General features: G+C 39.2%; 1 protein-coding gene across 2 annotated transcripts in view; it reads right to left on the minus strand.

Moving 5' to 3' along the window:
- DCP1B (decapping mRNA 1B) overlaps nucleotides 1-19,610 on the minus strand; it is a 57,921-nt gene extending 38,311 nt beyond the window's left edge. The window contains exons 1-3 of one of the 2 annotated variants that reach the window (XM_011931050.1): nucleotides 19,385-19,610; nucleotides 12,937-12,977; nucleotides 8,300-8,427 (exon numbers count right to left, since the gene is read on the minus strand). In XM_011931050.1, the coding sequence (XP_011786440.1) occupies nucleotides 8,300-8,427; nucleotides 12,937-12,977; nucleotides 19,385-19,534 (319 nt within the window). In that variant the 5' untranslated portion in view covers nucleotides 19,535-19,610. Of the gene's footprint in view, nucleotides 1-8,299; nucleotides 8,428-12,936; nucleotides 12,978-19,303 lie in introns of both variants that reach the window. The other variant, XM_011931049.1, reaches the window with a different exon arrangement.
- Nucleotides 19,611-20,162: the final 552 nt, after the last annotated feature.

Here is a 20,162-nt window from a genome sequence, read left to right on the forward strand (position 1 = left end):
TTCCTAGATGTAACACAATGATTTTCTCTGGTTTCCTTTCAAGATTAAAAAAAAAAAAAAATCTTTGTTTTTCAGCAGTTTGATTATGACTAAATGTCATGTCATGGGCATGATTTTCTTTGGGCTTATTCTGTTTGGGGATTCACTGAGTTCCTTGAATCTACACACATTTGTTTTCTTCACTGGATTGGGAAAGGTTTTGGACATTATTTTTTCAAATATTTATGAGTCTCTCCTCTTCATTAGACTTCAATGACACAAATTAGACCTTCTGATATTGCCCCACAGATCTCTGAAAGCCCTGTTCATCTTTTACAAATATCTGGCTCTATATTCTTCAGGTTTGGAAATTTCTATTGACCTATCGATGAGTTCACCAACTCTTCTTTCCACTGTCATCTGCATTTTGCTATTAAGACCATCCAAGAAATAGTATATTATTCAGTTCCAAATTTTCCACGTGGTTATTTTTTATACCTATTTTTTATGCCAAGAATTTCTATCTTTCCATTCATTTCAAGAGTATCCAGTTTTACCTCACAGAGCATAGTAATAACTATCTTAATGTCACTATCTTATGATTCTAACATCCAGATCATCTCAGGGTGGCTACTGATTTTTTCCTTGAGAGTTTGGCATATTTTCCTGGCTAGTAATTTTGGACTGCACCCTGGGCATTTTAATTTTGGATTGCACCCTGGACATTTTTATTCTTTTGTAAGACTCAGAGTCCTCTTGAAACCCTCTGGAGAATGTTCATTTTGTATATTTGAGAAAGCACTCAATTCAGTTAGGTTTAGATAAGAAGCTCTGTCTTGTTGTCTGTGGATGACGCTTCCACGTCAGTTCCATTTTCTTTTTTTTTTGAGATGAGTCTCCCTCTGTCGCCCAGGCTGCAGTGCAGTGATGCGATCTCTGCTCACTGCAAGCTCCGCCTCCTGGGTTCATGCCATTCTCCTGCCTCAGCCTACTGAGTAGCTGGGACTATAGTTGCCCGCCACCACACCCAGCTAATTTTTTTTTTTCTATTTTTAGTAGAGATGGGGTGTTTCACTGCGTTAGCCAGGATGGTCTCGATCTCCTGACCTGGTGATCTGCCCGCCTTGGCCTCCCAAAGTGCTGGGTAATATAGGCGTGAGCCACTGCACCCAGCCCTCAGTTCCATTTTCAAAAGTGTTTCTGTCTGCCCTATACATATACTAGTCAGAAATTTGGAACAATGGTTTATATTGTAAGCTAATTCTCAAAGCTGTTGTTATTTCTTGGGTTCTGTTACATATATGTAGCTCACAGGTGGACCCAGGATTTGCATCAGTTCCTAGACAGAATTAGGAGATCTCCTTATCCAGCTCCCTCCTCTAGAATCACTCCCACTCGCCAGCTGTCAGGGCCTTTTTCCCCAGTCTTCCGGCTACAAAGTCAGGGTTTGTCTCAGGGGCCGTTTTCCCCAGTCTTCCGGCTACAAAGTCAGGGTTTGTCTCAGGGGCCGTTTTCCCCAGTCTTCCGGCTACAAAGTCAGGGTTTGTCTCAGGGTTTTAGACTCTCACACTGTCAGGCAATCTGTGCAGCAAAAGAAAATCAAAATAAAATACATAATGGGATTTTCCTCACACTCTTCAGACCACAGGGGCAGAGACAGGCTCTTTCTTGGGATTTTAGGTGCCTGTGCCACCACCATGACCACCACAGTGGCAGTTCAGCTTTCCTTGCAACTGGCTTCAGGGTAGGGATAGAAGAGAAAAAGAAAAGCGGGAAGTTTTTAGAAGGAGGAGTTTCTCTCAGGTTTTGTTATTTTTTTCCTAGAGTTCTGTGACTTGGCACATTCTTGTGTCAAAGCCAGATGATAAAAGAGGAAAGAAAAAAGCCAGGAACTCACCACCATAGCAGTTTTTCTTCAAGTTCTGATTGCTCTCCTCAGTGTGTCTGTTGTCATTTACTTGCAGAGGCCCCAGTTGGTTGTTTCTGTAATCTGCCCAGAACTTTGAGTTGTAAACAGTGGAAGAGATATATTGTAGTGAATTTACTCTGTTTTGGATGATGCCAGAAATTCAGTCCCTTTTTGCTATGGGGGGTTATGAAACATCCCAAGTAAGACATAATGAAAGCCTGAACTGGAATAGAAGTGGGGATGGAAAGAAGGAGAGAAGCTACAGAACCACTCCAGAATTAAGAAACCTGGCTACAAAGACTTCAAAAGGTTTACTATTACCACACATGCTAAAAAAAAAAAACTTACACGAACTCCCAGCTTTACAAATGATTTGTCAATACAAATGGGAATAAGAAGTACTCTGCCCTGCTGCTAAGGAAATTATATTCTTGGCGTCTATACAGTTTTATTCTTGAATGGATTTTCCTACAGAAATAATCCTACATATGCTAGTGCTATATTTCATATATACATCATTATAATGCTAGTATACTACTCTTAAATAGGTGCATACTGGGCTTTTGTGAGTTGACTTGGAAAGCTAACCACAACTAAAATTATGTTTTTTATGAGAGAATATATTTTGATATCCAATTATATTTTTAATTTTTATTTTCATGAAAATAATACATGTACATAATTTTAAAAGTTAAATAATATTGTGAAGTTTATAGCAAATAGAATCCTTCTCTAGTCACTCTACTCTTGATCACTGCTCCCTAAAAGCAACTTAAATTATATCTATGACAGTTCTTTCTGCTCTCCATTTCTCATCTAATTTTTCTTAGGGTATTTAAGTCCCTTTCCCATATATCATGTACGTAGCATTTCTTGATTCTCAAAAATTGAAGAGGATTCAGTTTTCTTACAATACACACAAATTCACACACAAATACACCACATACAACCCCGTCCTTCCAATATAAGGCTTTCATATTCAGTGTCTTTAACTATGTATTATGATTTGCAGAGCTACATGGTGTACTATGATTACGTTTCCTTTTTTGTTCAATATTTTGTTTTCCCAGGAATTAAAGTGTTTCTTTTGTCTCCCTAGCCCTTAGTTTTCAATGCTCCTTACATCAGCACCAAACTCTGAAAAAGTAACTGTAAATGTCCCAATAGATTCAAACTATCAGTTGTGAATTTCTTCTTGGATACCATTCCTGAAGCAATTCACCCTTTGACTTTAATTTAAATCCCCTCCCGTTGCACAGGGGTCATTATGGGACTCTTCACCTTTGCTCTAGGAGATTCCCTTCTTCCTGGATGGTTTGTATATCAGTCATAATAGGCCAAGCTATGCTACAGTAACAAATGACACCAAAATCTCAATGGCCTAGCTTACAATGACAAAGGTTTATTTCTTACAAGCTACATGTCCATCATGGGTCACTTTTACCTCTGTGCCATGTTATCTTCATTTCAGAACCTAGGCTGACAAAGCAGCCTCTGCCTGGAATATTGCTGGCCATCATGGCAGAAGGAAAAAAGGCAGTAAATCTTGAGCTAGTTCTTAAAATATTTGCTTAGAAGTGATACATATCACTTTCACCCACATGTCACTGGCCAAAGCAATTAGTATAGCCATACTTGAGTACAACAAGGTGAGTACATATTATCCTTCTGCAGGGTGGGTCAATGCGTGGTAGAACCAACAGAGCAAAGATAAATAACCCTCTGTGAGGAGGCAAAGCTCGCATTTGTGTACAATGAAGCTATTACGGCATGGCTTCCTACTTCTTGTTTATTCCATCTCTTTCGTAAAATGGATCCTCCACTCTTTGGGTTTATGTCTGTTTTATTTTTTCACTGTCATTTCAAGAGAACTTCAGGAAAACCAGGAGTATGCTCACTCTGCCATGGTTTACCCAAAAGTCTACCAGCCAATCACTTTAAAAGGTAACTTTTTGGAAGATGCCTGTTTAGAAGATGAGGGCTGTCTGTAATTTTCCTTTTCATTCAGGGTACTATTTCCATTATTTATAGCAGTTTTTCCCAGATCCTATAAATGTTCATCAAAGATTTAAACTGTCATTTCTTTTTTAATACAAAACTACCCAAAATGGTAAATTCACTTTAAAACTTAGGAGGAGTTTTCTAAAATAGTTTTGGTCCTAAATATCTTAAGTTTGTCTTTTCTGATTTGATCTAAACTTCAGGTTTACATTTGCAATAAAATCTAGCATCTAAAAGGAATTTCATTGCAATCCTATAACTGTTGATAATAATATATTCAACTTGTTGGCCTAGCTCTGAAATCTCCTGTCAGCTGGGCATGGTGGCTCCTGCCTGTAATGCCAACTACTCAGGAGGCTGAGGTGGGAAGATCACTTCAAGCCAGGAGTTTGAAACCAGCCTGGGCAACACAGCAAGATCCTGTCTCTAAAAAGGTTGTTTTAAATTATCTGGGTATGGTGGTTTAGCCCAGGAGTTCAAGGCTGCAATGAGGCTACGATCATGCGATTGCACTCCAGCCTGGGTGACAGAGCAAGAAATTGTCTCTAAAGAACAGAACAGAACAGAGGAAAGAGGAAAGAAAAGAGAAAGGGAAACGAAAGGGGCCAGGCACGGTGGCTCACACCTATAATCCTAGCCCTTTGGGAGGCCAAGGTGGGCAATCACTTGAGGTCAGCAGTTTGAGACCAGCCTGGCCAACATGGTGAAACCCTGTCTCTACTAAAAACTAGCCAGGCGTGGTGCCGCACACCTATAATCCCAGCTACTCAGAGGCTGAGGCAGGAGAATTGCTTGAACTTGGGAGGTGGAGGCTGCAATAAGCCAAGATTGTGCCACTGCATTCCAGCCTGGACAAAGAGAGCAAGACTCTGTCTCAATTGAAAAAGCAAGAAAAGAAAGGAATCCCCCTGTCATTGCTGTCTATAACCTAAGTATTATATTTGGGAAAAGATATTTCCATAGGCTAGTTTCTTATTTAGTTGCGAAATGAAAAACACAGTAAATGATTACTATATGGGAACATTACAAAAGAAGTGTTCTAATTCAACTTTTTGTTAAATTAGTTTTTAATTTGGTAAAAATGAATCTTTCTAATAACTGATATATGCTTGAATCTCAAGGCTAAAAAAACTTGCTTTTGAAACGTTGGAGTGTACTCTAAAATAAGTGTTCGTAAATGATAAACTTTGCTGAAATGCATTATTTACTGCTAATATTTCACTGCTTGGGCCTTGGGTCTTGAAGTTAAGGTTTCTTGGTTTAAATGGTGTTGCCATCTCAAAATAATCATGGACCACAGTGTATTACTTAATCCCTTTAACCTCAGTATTCTCATTTATAAAACAGGAGTAATAGTATTTCCAAGAAAAAGTTACGGGATAACCCATATAAAGCCTGAACATAGTGTTTGGCAGACAGTAAATGCCCAGTAAATGTTTGCTGAATAAATGAATGAATGAAATGTTTGCCCTAACTTTAACAGCTATCTTATTTACTTTTAAAGTTCATACAGGTCAAACCCCATTTTAACAATGTGTAAACCCTATAAACAATGTATAAACCATTTTCTGTAATAAAGTAATCTATTTTGTGTTTGAATGAAGTTACTTTATTTATCAAGCATCTTTTTTTGACTGATTAAAGGAAGGGAGTTTGGGATTTTCATTTCTTTATTTTGCTCTTTTACATTCATCCAGTTCAAGAAAGGGTGTTTTTTTCTCTCCTAATGAATCTAAAAAACCTCACCACAAACCTCTATCAATTCTACCTTTGTCTACTTGAAATGCCCAAATGTGGCCTATGATATACATAAGCCGATGTGAAATGCCAAGACCGTACAGAGAGATTCTTGACTATATAGAATATCTCGAGGAAATAGTCTTAAAAAAAATCCTGAGTGAAGCTGAGTTCCTTGCCCAAAGAAGGGCCGACCAATCTACATGCCACCAAAGAATATGTAAACCATACATAATTATTATATAACATATTTGAATTGTATTAAAATGTTTAAGAGATATCTGAGACTCTGACAGCACCTGTGGTAAACCCGTCTGTGTACCTTTGATGAGCGAGATTGAAAAGGCTTTTGCAAACAGCATAAAACCAAATGACTCTAGCTGCAAAGGCAATCAGAATCAGATACAAAGGAGAGAAAAAAAAAAAGGGCAAAATGAATCCAGAAAAGTAGATCCATTCCCTTTCACTCTTTGTTGTTCAACTGATTCTATTTCTTTTATATGGAAATTCATTAGAAACATTTTAATATGCATCCCAAATTTGCATCCATGTTTAATAGTAGAGCAGTACAGGTGGTGTGGAAAAAGCACTGGAAGTGAAATCAGAATCTGTGGGTTTTTACACAGTCTGCCACCTCACTGAGTCTCAGTTTTCACATCTGCAAAATGGCAGTGAAAATGTCTACTCTACAAAATTGTGATTATTAAATACAGTAAAATAAATGAAAATCATTATAAAATATGGAAACATAAATGAAAATATGAAAAACAAATTAAAATAGAACAGTGCCATTCAATAGAAATATGAGGTGAACCATGAACGTGAGCCACATCTATTATTTTAAATTAAAAAATTCAAAGCAGGTGAAATTAATTTTTACATTTTATTTTGCCCAATTCATCCAAGATATTGTCATTTCAACATGTTAATATAAAATAATTAATAATTGAGGTTTTTGACTTTTTTTTTGGTATTGTCTGAAAATTGGTGCCTATTTGACACTCACAGCACAGCTCGGTTCAGACTAGCCACATTTCAGGTGCTAAATGACCACAGCAGCTAGTGACTATTATGGTGGACTGCACATGCTTAGAACCAAGGTGTATGTTTATTAGATCTAAACAGTGTTTCCTATCAGATAAGCCCTGTGGGACTTAAGAAGGCTATTTTTAAAATTGATGCATTAAAGAGAATTTGCATTTTTATATTTTTGATATAGTAGTTAATATGTGATATATAATAGGAATTTAAAATATTACCTATAACTGACCAGACCATGTATTTATCCAAAATAAAAGCAACCAAAAATGATGATTATAGGTAACTTTGTAGTTATTTTATTAGGACTTAAATTATATATTAATTTGACATAAAATCTAATAATCTTAAAAAAACCTGACATAAGTATAAGCGCACAAAACAATTCGAACTATAAACAATTCAAACTGGCATTTCTGTAGAGAAGGAAAGGGTCTTAGAGTTGGAAATCCAAATCTTTAGTAATCAACTACAATTGATAAAGTGTACCTTTTGGCAAAGAAACATGAGGAGAAAACACAGTATTTTTCTATATTGCAAAACTTCATTTCACAGGACCTGCCATTAGTAAGTCATATTATAGTTTCAATAGCTTTATTTTTTTCCTCTCATAAAAATTTATTCTCTAAATAACAGGATGACCACCTATTGTGACAATTATATATAGCATCATTTTAATGCATCTTAATGATGCATTGGGGTTAAAATGTCAAATATTATTTACATTATACTCACTATTAAAATTACACTGAAGAGTATATGGTAGGCAAATTCTTGTATCTTGAGTTCAAAGAGTAGGATGAAAAATATAAAGCAAACATTTCTTCACTGCAAGGTCTTTGTGAAAGCTGTCCACAAAGCGTAAGGTGCGTGTATGTGCACACATGTGCACACATACATATTTATGTATTATGTTCTTGTTTTCTGTGTGTGGAGATGTCCCTGCAACTGGCATATTTTCAGCAATCTTCCTCTGGGCTGACCAGCAGTGCAAAACAAGTGGTCAGAAAACCATATGAGAGTAAACTGTAGTATTAGAAAGGCAATGGCTACTTCATTTCAAATCTGACAAGGACTATTTAGTTACCTACTACGACTTCCACATTACAAAGGGTTATTAAATTCTTAATGACGGAAAGAAACTTTTTGGACTTTGATTTTTTATTCACTTGTATTCAGAAGATGGCACTCGTACAACACAGGCCCTCAAACACTTTGTCAGCACACTGGGCCAAAAGTGATCCATCAAGAAAAAGTGCCATAGCAGACTCGTTAATTCTTCATGCAGGGCGCCACCTATGCGTCTCTCTGGAGTCTCCTCACCAAGAACTTGCCTCACCCAGCCCTGCTCAGGCTTAAGATCAGCAATGGGTTCACACTATAAATCCATAAAGCTTCAAAAGACAGGGTTTAAAGGTTTATATCATCGTATTTATAGTCACTTAAACTCTTCAGAGGAAGCATCTATTCCATCAGTTAGGCATGAATTTCCTAAACATTAGCATTTGTTAAAATGCTGACCACGCCCCATAGCCACTGATACCAAATGCAAACACAATAGCATACACTGTACAATTTTAAACACTTGGCCAAACTTCAGATGTAAAACTACCCAATGTAGTAAGAAAGACTCACATCTGGCATTTCTGTAGAGAAGGAAAGGGTCCTGGAGTTGGAAATCCAAGTCTTTAGTAATAGGTTCTGTCCTATTTTCCATGCTCAGCCTATTCATAATGGTGAATCCGTGCTTTGGAGAAGCAGACCTAAAAATCACAAGGGGTCAGGGGGAGATCAATAGACAAATTGCTTAGTATGCTATATTTTCAGTATAAGTACATTCTGATGTGTCTCTCAACTTTTGTTTGTATATGCAGCTTTATACAAGCAGCCTGTACACATACTTCTTCACCACTGGCATCATTATGGACTCATTCCCATGTAATGCAGCAGCACTGTCATGATGACTCATTTGGTAAAACTGAGTCACACTTCATTTGTGGGGGGGGGTGTATGTGTGTATACAGTTGTTGTTTATTTCTTTACCTACGTTGTAAATTCCTTTAAGGCAGAGTAACTACTTTTTAAAATATTACTGACTTTTAAAGAATACTTTTTAAAAGTTAAATTACAGATATTTTAAAACAATCTTGGTAGTTAATATTAGAGTGTATATCACAATTATATGAAGCAAATTTTCATAGAAAATGTTAAGTGTTAGTCTGAAACTGAAGGCTGCAAAATCTTAGCGATATGAATCAGCTCTGAACAATGAGTTTGTGAGGACACAGCCTGAACTGGAAGTTTACATAACAGTGCAAAGGGCAGATACTTTGTTTTCTTCAATGCAAAGCAAACAGCTTCACAGATAAACCACTATAGAAGTTTTTCTCTATAAAAATGTGACATTTAGTGACGTTTTATTTTTGCCTCACTCAATAAACCTTGAATGCCTACTCTGCCAGGCAGAAAGAATCCAAATTATACTGAGTATAAACTCTAACAACTACAAGTGCATTCGTCTACCCTTGGGTGACAGCCATATAGTAATTCAACTGTTCGACTTCCGGTGACAAATGAAACACCACATATTTACACATTGAAGCTGAAGCAAGCAGAATTCATTTATTTACTTTACATGAGCGTGCTAGGGCTGTTATTAACAAACCCACAGAAATGTTATGAGCAACAGGAAGACAAGTTGTTTATGTCTTAGTTTTATTTTGCCTCTATTTGATACTGATCAAGGAACACAGCTACACAACCAGTGCCAGGATTTTCTCCTGAAACCTCCAATTTTAAAACTGATGGGAGGCAATCCTTGCCTAGCTTATTTTACAAAGGGGTAAAGTGGTGGTAAGCATACAATCAATACCAGAAATAATCATGATCATCGCTTCAACTTAAACTCAGAGGAAGAATGAAAATGTACTCCCAAAGAGCTCTGTTAGGGGGGCTTCTGGACGTGTCGAGTTCACAAATCACCAGTGGGTGTCTCTGTGAACTCTCTATTACAGAAAGGAAGGCATGGGAGGAAATAAATGATTTTTTAAATGCTTTCATACAAGAATCAGAATTTGATTCTTCACGTATTTCATTATCACAACTGGATCTCACCTCTTTAATAGCACGGCTACTCTACCATCTCATAATTTAGAAAATAGGCCCAGGGGATAAATGTGCCAGCTGCTCTAAAGCGACTTCCGTAAGAGAAGTCAAAATACATCACTGCCAGCTCCATTCCCTGTAACACGCCTCCCGCCCCCCAACCACCATGAGTTTTACATGCTTTTTGTAATTCTCTACTGAAGAAAGGCCTCAACATACTAGGATCTGGGAGGTTTTTGTTTTGCAGGGGATAAGGGAGGCATCCTGTTCTTGAGGAGTTAGATTTGGAGAAGAGACTAAAAAAAAGCAAAGGATTATTTTCTCAATTTAATGTTCTGTTTAATTGAGAGTTCCATTAGAAACTTGGAGTATAGTAAGAAATCCTTGAAAATACAAACCTATATCTGGTTTGGATATACAAAAGACATTATTTGTATGATTTGTTCCTCTTCCATAGTTAAAAAAAAAAAAAACCCTACTAAAAATTCCCAAAACCAATCATTAATACATACGAATACATCTTTTCTGTCACTTCTCCAAAGAGTAATAATGCCTGTTGTGAGAAATGAGTGAGAATGGACCCTGTGCGCATGGCACGTAGTACAGTTCAACCCTATGGCTTTTGCTGTAAACTTCAGAATCCTCAAGAGCGCTCATACTCTATTGAATAAACCCGCCTGGGGGCATGCTCCGGTGCTCTGGATGTTTGGGAGCATAATGTAGATGAAGACGCCAAGGGTTCTTGGGTACGCCACTGCTTTTCTGAGACTGTGAAGAACCTCACCTCCTTGTCACCAAGTGTGCTGGCCTTGCCTCCCATTCCTTCCTTCCCCCTCCCATTGTTGCCTCCCCTGGAACAGACCTTCCTCCCCTGCAGCTGAGCTCCCTCCTGCCCAGCACACACAGACCTCCATCATGCCCACACTTTGCCCCCAGTGGGCCTCTCTGTGCTGTTCTAGTCCTGCTTTTATCTTTCCAGCTGACTCCTCTGTATCCTTGCTGGCCCTCAAACCTAACCATAAACCCTCACCGGTTCCTCTTTATACTCACTCCTTCAGGGAACAGCTTTCTTTCATGGCTTCAACTACCAAATTACTTCAGACAACTCCAAACCATCTCCAGCCCTGCCCTTACTCTGAGGGGCTGGACACCTCCACCCGAATGTCCTGCTACCAGTCCAGATCATTACTTCAAAGTAAAATGAGGGCTGATCCTCAAACCACATTCTTGACCTCCTGTCTTTCTATTCCACCAATGCTTCTGTCATTCTCAATCTTCCATGTTCAAAAGATTGTCATTTTTAAAACTTCACCATTGCAATGCCCTTTCCATTTCAATTCTATTATTCTAATCCCAACTCTCATCATTTCATATCTACTCCACTGCAATAATCTTCTCACTGTCCTGACTCCAATTTCTTCCAGAACCAGTACATCCCCATGAAGTTAATACACTGACTTTCCCCACACATTTTCTCTATTACGCTCCTGTTTGTAAGCCTGCAATAACTTCCTACTGCTAAGAAAATAAATCTCAAAATCCAGAGTCTGCCATTCCAAGTCAGCAAATCTCTTTACACTTGCTAACTACTATAAACCAGTACAAGCCCTCTGCACCACATCTCCCTCACTGTCCCTTTTACACACCAGGTTCTATGCCTCTGCTTTTGCCATTCTTCCTGCTGAGACTGCCTTCCCTTTCCTCTATGCAAGCTAAGTTCTACCATATTCCTGAGGCCCAATTCAAGACCCATTACTCTATAAAGCAGGGGTATCCAATGTTTTGGCCTCCCTGGGACACTCTGGAAGGGGAAGAATTGTCTTGGGCCACACATAAAATACACTAACAATAGCTGATAAGCTTAAAAAAAAAGATCTTCTAATGTTTTAAAAAAGTTTACAAATTTCTGTCAGGCTACATTCAAAGCCATCCCGGGCCACATTTGTCCAGCGGGCCAGAGTTGGACAAACTTGCTACAAAGCCTTCCACGATCACAGCAGCCCATTCATTGCTCAGAATCTATCCACTGGCACTTAGGGTACTCTATCCTGTCTTGTGGCTTACCATAAACATGAATATATGTAGAAAGAAAATACACTTGTGTGTGTGTATTTCCTGTCTCCCCAGTGAAACTGATACCCCTAGAAAGGTTTATATTAGGCCTTTTAATTTCATCTTTGTACCCCCAATGAAGGTGATGACCTTTCGCTATGACATTTTATGTGAATGCTTATGTGAATGAAAAGTTTATTTATTGAGCCAATATACATAATGTATGTCTCTATATGCACTTGTAATTTGATATTAACAATATAACAAAAAATGACTAAAAACATGAGCTTATTAAATCTATCCTGAAACATATTCTGTTAACTAGACAATGGAGGACTGAAAGACATCTTCAATTCTGGATCACGCTTTTTTAAAGAGTCGGTGGTGGGAGAAAAATGATCAACGGCCAGGTGCGGTGGCTCACGCCTGTAATCCCAGCACTTTGGGAGGCCGAGGTGGGTGGATCACAAGGTCAGGAGTTTGAGACCAGCCTGACCAACATGGTGAAACCTCCGTCTCTACTAAAAATACAAAAAAAAATTAGCCAAGCATAGTGGCGTGTGCCTGTAATCCCAGCTACTCAGGAGGCTGAGGCTGGAGAATCACTTGAACCCGGGAGGCAGACGTTGCAGTGAGCTGAGAGCTGTGATCGTGCCACTGTACTCCAGCCTTGGCGACAGAGCGAGACTCCATCTCAAAAAAAAAAAAAAAGAAAGAAAAATGATCAATGAAACCCTTTTCCAAATATTAACTGAAAAATCTAGTATTTCTCATAGTGTTCTTCTAGCTCCTGGCCAATGCATTATATTCAAGAACTTTGTGGCATTCATTTGAATCAAAGAATATTTCATCTACTTTAAACAGTGCTCAGTCAATGATTTAATTTCATCTATATTGAAGTTTAAATTATATTCTGAAATTAGTATTCATCACAACATACCCGGTGACATTATTATTTATTCCCTTCTTCATGTCAACTAATAACTTCAAAACTCAGATTTAGTTCTTTTACTTCTTTTTGAAATAAAACTGCATGCACTTGAAGAGTGACACAATTGAGCTAAAATATTATCTCGAAGATTGTTAGTTTCTTTATAAAAGTGAAACACTCTTACCTTGTATAAACAAATAAGGTTCCTTCCACATCAGTTTTCTCCTAAACAATAAAAACAAAACACACAAGACATGTATGTTCTCTTCATTCACAAAGGTATAAAACAACTTCTCATAGAATAGGAATTATATCCAACTTCAAGCAGGTGAAACTGCAATGAGTCAAATACACCCAACATGAGGAGTTATTCTCAGGAAAAGGAGAAAGCAGGTTCTATGCCATCATTGTGCCTCTGCAGATTAGGCAGCAGGAAAAGTCTTTCTTTTGTCATTTATAAAATAAACCATCATTATCTCTCTTTACCAAATACAGGGATAGCAACATACCTCTAGCTGAAACAACGAGAAAATAAGTGTGCTATGTGGATTTAATTAGAAAGAAGAGCGCTGCCTTTTTCTCCAGCCACCACACTGAGTATGGAGCAAGCTGCAGACATCACTGGTGTCTGCATTTCACTATTCTTCATTTTGTTTTCCTGGTTCATTTTCTCTTGCCATATCCAGTTACTTAGGAGGGCAGATGATCTGTCAATAACTCTACTTTGGCTGCTAGATAGAGAGGGCAATGATGGCCACAGAGTTCTCAGATGAATCTGCCACCTACTTAGTGTAGTCTATTTACAGTCAAGGTCTGTCCTGAGATCCCTGAAGTAAAGTTACACAAGTACTACCAAGTTAGGACTCAAGAAATTTGCCTGAGAAAATCTGGGAGAGGTGGTAAAGTTAAAATGATGCTTCCACTAGTTCATTTGACATTTCTTTTCCATTTCTCCAAAGGCAGGAAGCTGGGCCATTATGATAATATTCATCCATATAATGCATACTAAAAACATACATATAACTATCCAGGTGTTTGATTAACCAGTAACCAGGACTATTGTAATTCAGAATTTAAAATGTACTTCTGCAATTTACATGGTTTCATTTCAGCATTCTATTTAAACCCCTGATATTTTATTATTAATATTCATGACCATAATCATTCAAAATTTAAGTAGTCTATAATTTTGGTGAAAAATACCCCCTTTTAAAAAAAGTGTAATGTCAAACAGCAATTTTTAAAAGGCACACAAGGCATGATCCTTTCACATGCTCAAGCAATTTCAGCCAATTTCTCATTCACTTTAGTTCAGTGGGCCTCAAAGTGTTATCCCCAGATCAGCGGCATCAGCATCACCAGGAACTTACTAGAACTGCAAGCGCTTGGGCTCCTGCCCAAATCTACGGAATCAGCAACGCTGGGGATGGTGCTCAGCAATCTGGTTTTCATTAAACTGTCCTGGTGATTCTGATGTATGCTAGTCTGAGAGCCGCTCACTGCCTCAGCTCAACAACATACTCTCTGCCCATGAAATTATATTACAAGTCCTGAAAACAAAATCCATTAGGGCACAAATCGTATCAAGCTATTATCAAGAGTAAATGGCTATAAAAATATCATTACTTAGTAACAAAATTTTTAATCTCAAGATGTTTATTATTATGGAATATGAAATTATAAATAAAGAATTTAGACCAGGTTCAGTGGCTTATGTCTGTAATCCCAGCACTCAGGGAGGCCGAGGCAGAAGGATCACTTGTGGCCAGGAGTTCAGTTTGAGACCAGCCTGGGCAACATAGTGAGACTCTGTCTCTACAAAACAAAAATGTTTTAAATTAGCCAGGTGTGATGACACATGCCTGTAGTCTCAGCTACTCAGGAGGCTGAGGAGGGAGGATGGCTTCAGCCCAGGAGTTGGAGGCTGCAGTGAGCTATGATTGCACCACTGCATTCCAGCCTGGGCAACAGAGGGAGACCCTGTCTCTTATAAATAAAATAAATAAATAAATAAATAAATAACAATTAAAACAACTTTAGCCAGTTTTTTCCCTAACATATAAGCACAGGTAAGAAAGTCAGGGAGTTCATCCTTAAACTAGATTCACTATGAAGTTTGTATAAATCACTACCATATACTGTGCAACATATCCTTATTTCTGAAATGTGGCTCATTTGCCCCTGTACTTTGAAAAATATCCAAGTCAAAATGAAAAAATACATATACAGAAACATTACTTATCTTTCTTTGAAAACAAACATGGTTAATTCCTATCTGTTGACAAATGTACATTCTGAGTGTATTTTAAGCACTAAGAATTACTTAAACCCAAACCACCAAAGTATTAATCAGGAAAACGGCCCCTACAGTACAGAAAATACTACCTGAACAAATTTTTGGCCGTCCCTAAAGTTTAAATGATTCAGTCAGCATGTATTCACAAGTCCACAAAGCATTTAAAAATCAATTTGTAAAAACTAAGTATTTGGTATGATCCATTATATTGTTAGGAAACTGAGCCAAGATACAGGTGACAGAACTAGGACTTTGCAGAACCTCTATGTACCGTCAGAACCTCTATGTACCATCAGGATCACGCCCCGCAAGATCCAAACACTCTCCCGGTATTCCAGTATTTGACCTTGGACTGTTTCATCGTAGAGATCCGAATCAGGATATCTATATCCATCAGCACACATAAAACTAAAGAGCTTCTGACTTGTTTCCTTTCTATCTTGATGTAACAGAAATTCTCTTAATTTAAAAAAAAAAAAAAAAAAACCTTTAATGCCACATTTTAATTTTTAAAATTCCAAGGTCAGAAATGTAAAAGGCATGCTTCTCCTAAAATTAATCTCTAACTTAGAATAAGCAATTGTGAAAACTAAGATTTTTATTTAGCACTACACATAAAGAATATGAATTTGTTCACAGGAAGGAGTTGTGTTTCAGTAATCACAACCTGGGACCTAGAGTGGGGTTCTTGCCAGATCATGCTGGGCTAATTAGCTTATTATTATATGTCTCAGTTTCTCCATTGAAAAGAGATAACCAGGCCAGGCACGGTGGCTCACACCTGTAATCCCAACACTTTGGGAGTCTGAGGCAGGCGGATCACCTGAGATCAGGAGTTCGAGACCAGGCTGGCCAACATGGAGAAACCCCGTGTCTACTAAAAATACAAAAATTAGCTGGGCATGATGGCAGGAGCCTGTAGTCCCAGATACTCGGGAGGCTGAGGCAGGAGAATGGCTTGAACCCGGGAGGCAGAGGTTGCAGTGAGCCGAGGTCGCGCCATTACACTCCAGCCTGGGGAACAAAAGCGAGACTTCGTCTCAAAAAAAAAAAAAGAGATAACCAGCTTACACTACTCAGATCTTTCGATGAAAAAACATCAGGTGCTCTATGACACCTGGATAAAAGAGACTTTGAAAATGTACATTTCTGTTCTAGTATAGCTGCCCAAATTCATGTATTTTCCTGGCCCCTCCACAGTTATCCAAGGGCAACCAGATTTTTTTTTTTCTTTCTGAGCAAAGTCCAGGGTGAGGGATGTGAAGAATAGTTAAAACAAGATTACATGTCCCTTAGATCCTTTAAGGAGGACTTTTATGTTAAAGTATTAGTTACCAATCCTGGGGTATTTTAGCTTAAATTTTAAAAGTACAATTTGACGATTTAATATTATATTCTATTATAAAATCTAACAAGTGCTAAAGAAATGAGCAATTCAGAAATCAAAATACTAAAAAACCCAAAATGGAATATAAAATAGTGCTGTTTTGCAAATTTTGGGGACTGCACACTGACACAAAATAGCTCAGCACAATCTCTATTTTAACTTGATTATTCTCAATTAAAATAATCAAAACGTACGCCTCAACTTATCCTCCCAAATCTCTCTTAATCATGCACGTAGCATCGGCGTCACCTATGACGCTTTCAACAATCTCAAATGCCTGGGTCTCATTATCCAGAGGTTTTAAGTTTGGCATTTTTCACTTTTAAAAAACTCTGAGTTAATTGACTACACCAAAAACTTAGAAAACCACTAGCTCGGAACACAACCTCAGTCACTGCAGGGCAGTTTTCAGGCTCAGCATTCCCTCACCTCTACTCTGCAGATGTTCTAACACTCTTCCCTTCAGTGCGACAACCAAAAACGTCTCCAGACACTGCCAAATGTCACCTCGGGGCAAAATCAACTCCAGCTGGGAGCCAGGACTGACAGCTGGAAATCAAAAGTCAGTGCGACAACCAAAAACGTCTCCAGACACTGCCAAATGTCACCTCGGGGCAAAATCAACTCTAGCTGGGAGCCACTGGTCTAAGGACTGACAGCTGGAAAATACCAGGGTTATGGTCTTCAATTGACACATAGGTATTAATATTTTGGAGGGGGGGCATCTTTCCTGGCAACAGGGAGGAGATCTAACTCTAAAATTCATATTCCAGTCATGACATAATCTTTCTTAATCCTTCTTTAAAGCAGTTCATTTTCTATACACCTTTCCTTCCTAATTTCTCCTCCTCTGAAAGGCTGAAGTCATTCTTCATCCATTTTCAGGGCAATAAGAATTCCCCTCTTTAACATCTCCCCTGCCTTCTTGTAAATACTTTCTCCTCTATTCTCAAGAACGTTCTCCTATTCTTAATAGGTTTACATTCAAATGGCTCCCACCCAGAGTGACAGCACATGGAGAGTGGTCATAATGTGTTTGCCTCCAGCAACTGCTCTGCAGCTGAATTAGGTCTCTCTCTTTGTTTTTCTGGCTACGACAGCCTTGAAGATTAGAACTTTGAAAGAATGACCTTTTCCTGAGTGAATTATGCCCTGTCTGAAGGCAACATGTCCAGCAAGCAGGAAAATATAACTCCTGTAAATAATGCATTGTGACACATCTGCTTTTTGATGAGGCTTTAGGTATAATAAACATCTGTAACTATCTTAAAAGGTATCTATCACATAGATAACAGTCAAAAGCCTATAGGAAACAACTATTATTCAAGAGAAATGCTCTACTTTCTTTACATTAACAGTTTCTCAGGATTCTCCAAACTCAAATCCCAGTGTTAAGTCAACTTACAGAACTATACATCCCTGGTCCTCATCTTTCTACTATGGAATTAACTTTTAAAGGATTATAACATTATACCTTTGGCATTTTTCTACAGAGCAACAAAATAGCCATATGTAGAATATCTTCATATATATTTTTAATTACTATGGAGGAAACTGTCTACTATGTTGCTCAATGTTCTTTATGTAAAGACCTAGGTGACAAATTCCCCTGGAAACTAGGGGGAAATAACCTTTCTCCTGATTAAGTGGTAGGCTTTCTATTACAGAAGAACGAATATTAAAGAGCTCTTCCTGTTCTCCTTTTGAGTTTGGCTACTAGGAGCGCAGACCTAAATTCTTTGCCCCATTCCTGTAAATTTCCTCTGTTAAGACCTTTGGGCAAAACTGTCTATCCCATTCTTGCTTGTCTTTTTATTTTTATGTTAATGATTTTCAGGTGAGTTTTTACTACAGGCTGCTGAGCTACACTGGAGATAAGTAGGCTTATGATTGTGGGTGTTAAAAAAAAAAACAGAGTTGTTCAACATAGATGTCTTCCTTGCCTAAGTTCTGATGTTTATACAACCGACTTGAAGAACACAAAAAGTTTATCTGAAATCCATTCATCAAGGCTAAGTTCTCCATACTGTTTTGTAACTTATTTTAAAATGATGGATATCATATATGTGATATATAATGGGCAATATATAATGGATGATGAATATTATTTGGACAAAAATCATTATGAGGAAAGAAATAAAATTACACCTCTCTACATCCGAGTGGGTGGGTTACAAAATTACAGGCAGCAATTCCTGCAACAGGATTCCAGTGTTCTAGGCTTCTACCCCATTCTAACTGTGAGGACAATGAAATTTCATTCCATTACCATTTACTGGGACTCTGCTTTGAGAAGAGCACTAAAATAATCTGGCTCCCAAATGGCCTCCAATATCCAACTTGGTGGGCTGTCGTATACTAATCCTCCCAAAAGCATCAGCCTCCTTCTAAGTGTTGGACCCTGCCCCATTTTGTCTTCTATTTGACGAGGTTGGCTCTTTTCTTGGCGTTTCCCTAGTTTACAACTTGCAGATTTCTCCCCTTCTATCAAGTTTTGATTTCTCTTTGCCCCATCTAAGACTGACATTCCAAAATCAGAACTCTGCACTTTTATTCCTCTGCTGTCCTTGCCTCCCCCATAGCCACAGATTCACTGTAACAGAACTCTGCTTTACTGTCTCCAGCACATCGGTCTTCCGACCTTAAAGCATCAGGTTCTTCCTTTCCTTCGGCTCTCGGGGTGCGGTACCCGATCGGTCTGGTCTCCCAGCGTCGGGCACTTTAGAGATTTAAGTCTTTTCCCCAACTCCAGGTAGCTCCACAGATCCGCCTCCCTTCCCCCAAACCCCCGGGAGCCCATCTCCACAACTTCAGCCTCAGGCCCCAGATCCACCCACCTCCAGGGCGTCAACGTCTCCTCCCCCTCACCGGGTCCTCAAGTCCTGAGTCTGACGCCCCCCGCCTCCACCCCAACCCTGGTCTGCACTGCTCCGCCGCGTCCGCACGCACCCACTCGTTGGCCCGATGGCCGAAGGTGTACAGAGCCACCTGGCTGGCCACGTCCACGATGCGGTTGATATAGGGGTCGTGGCGCTGCAGGGCCGCTAGGCTGATGTCGCGCCCCTTCCCCACCAGGCCGCCTGCCGCCACGGCTGCCATCTTCCCTCCCTCCCCGACATAGGCACGGGGCTCTTGGAAGCCACTCTCAATAGATCGCAGAACGAGCGAGCTGCCTCGCTACCAGGAACCCACGGCGACCACAAGGCCCGGGAGGCCTTCCGGCTCCAGTCACCCACACCGTCCGGCCCGCCGACTGACGCAAGGCCTCACTAATCGATGGCTGCGCTCCGCCCACTGAGGATCGTTGCCACTGGCAACGACAAGCAGAGGCCTGCCCTCTGCATCCCGTTTCTTTCTCCAAGAGCTGTTTTTCTTCACGCTCGAGCCTTTGAGCTGTGTGCGCGGTACGACTTTCTTCTTGGATGTGTTCGGCGCCTTGGCATATCTTTTCTTTGGCGCTTCAGTGATCAAACCTATCACAATAAATAAGCCTCGAGCACTAAGAACTCTGAAGAGAAAGAGAACTGAACTGATTTCTGAATGCGCTAACAGTCAGTGGTTCTCAAAGTGTGGTGTGGTCCTGGAACCCCTTGGGAGTTTCTGAGACCCTTTCAGGGGATCTGCAAGGTCAAAAAAAAAAAAGTTTGATGACAATGGTAAGACTTACTTATTTGACTTGTTCACTGTAGTGACGTTTTGCAGACAATGGTTAAAAGTGCTGGTGGCT

This window comes from Colobus angolensis, unplaced genomic scaffold (assembly GCF_000951035.1).
Source record: "Colobus angolensis palliatus isolate OR3802 unplaced genomic scaffold, Cang.pa_1.0 Scaffold89, whole genome shotgun sequence".
Classification (NCBI taxonomy): Eukaryota; Metazoa; Chordata; class Mammalia; order Primates; family Cercopithecidae; genus Colobus; species Colobus angolensis.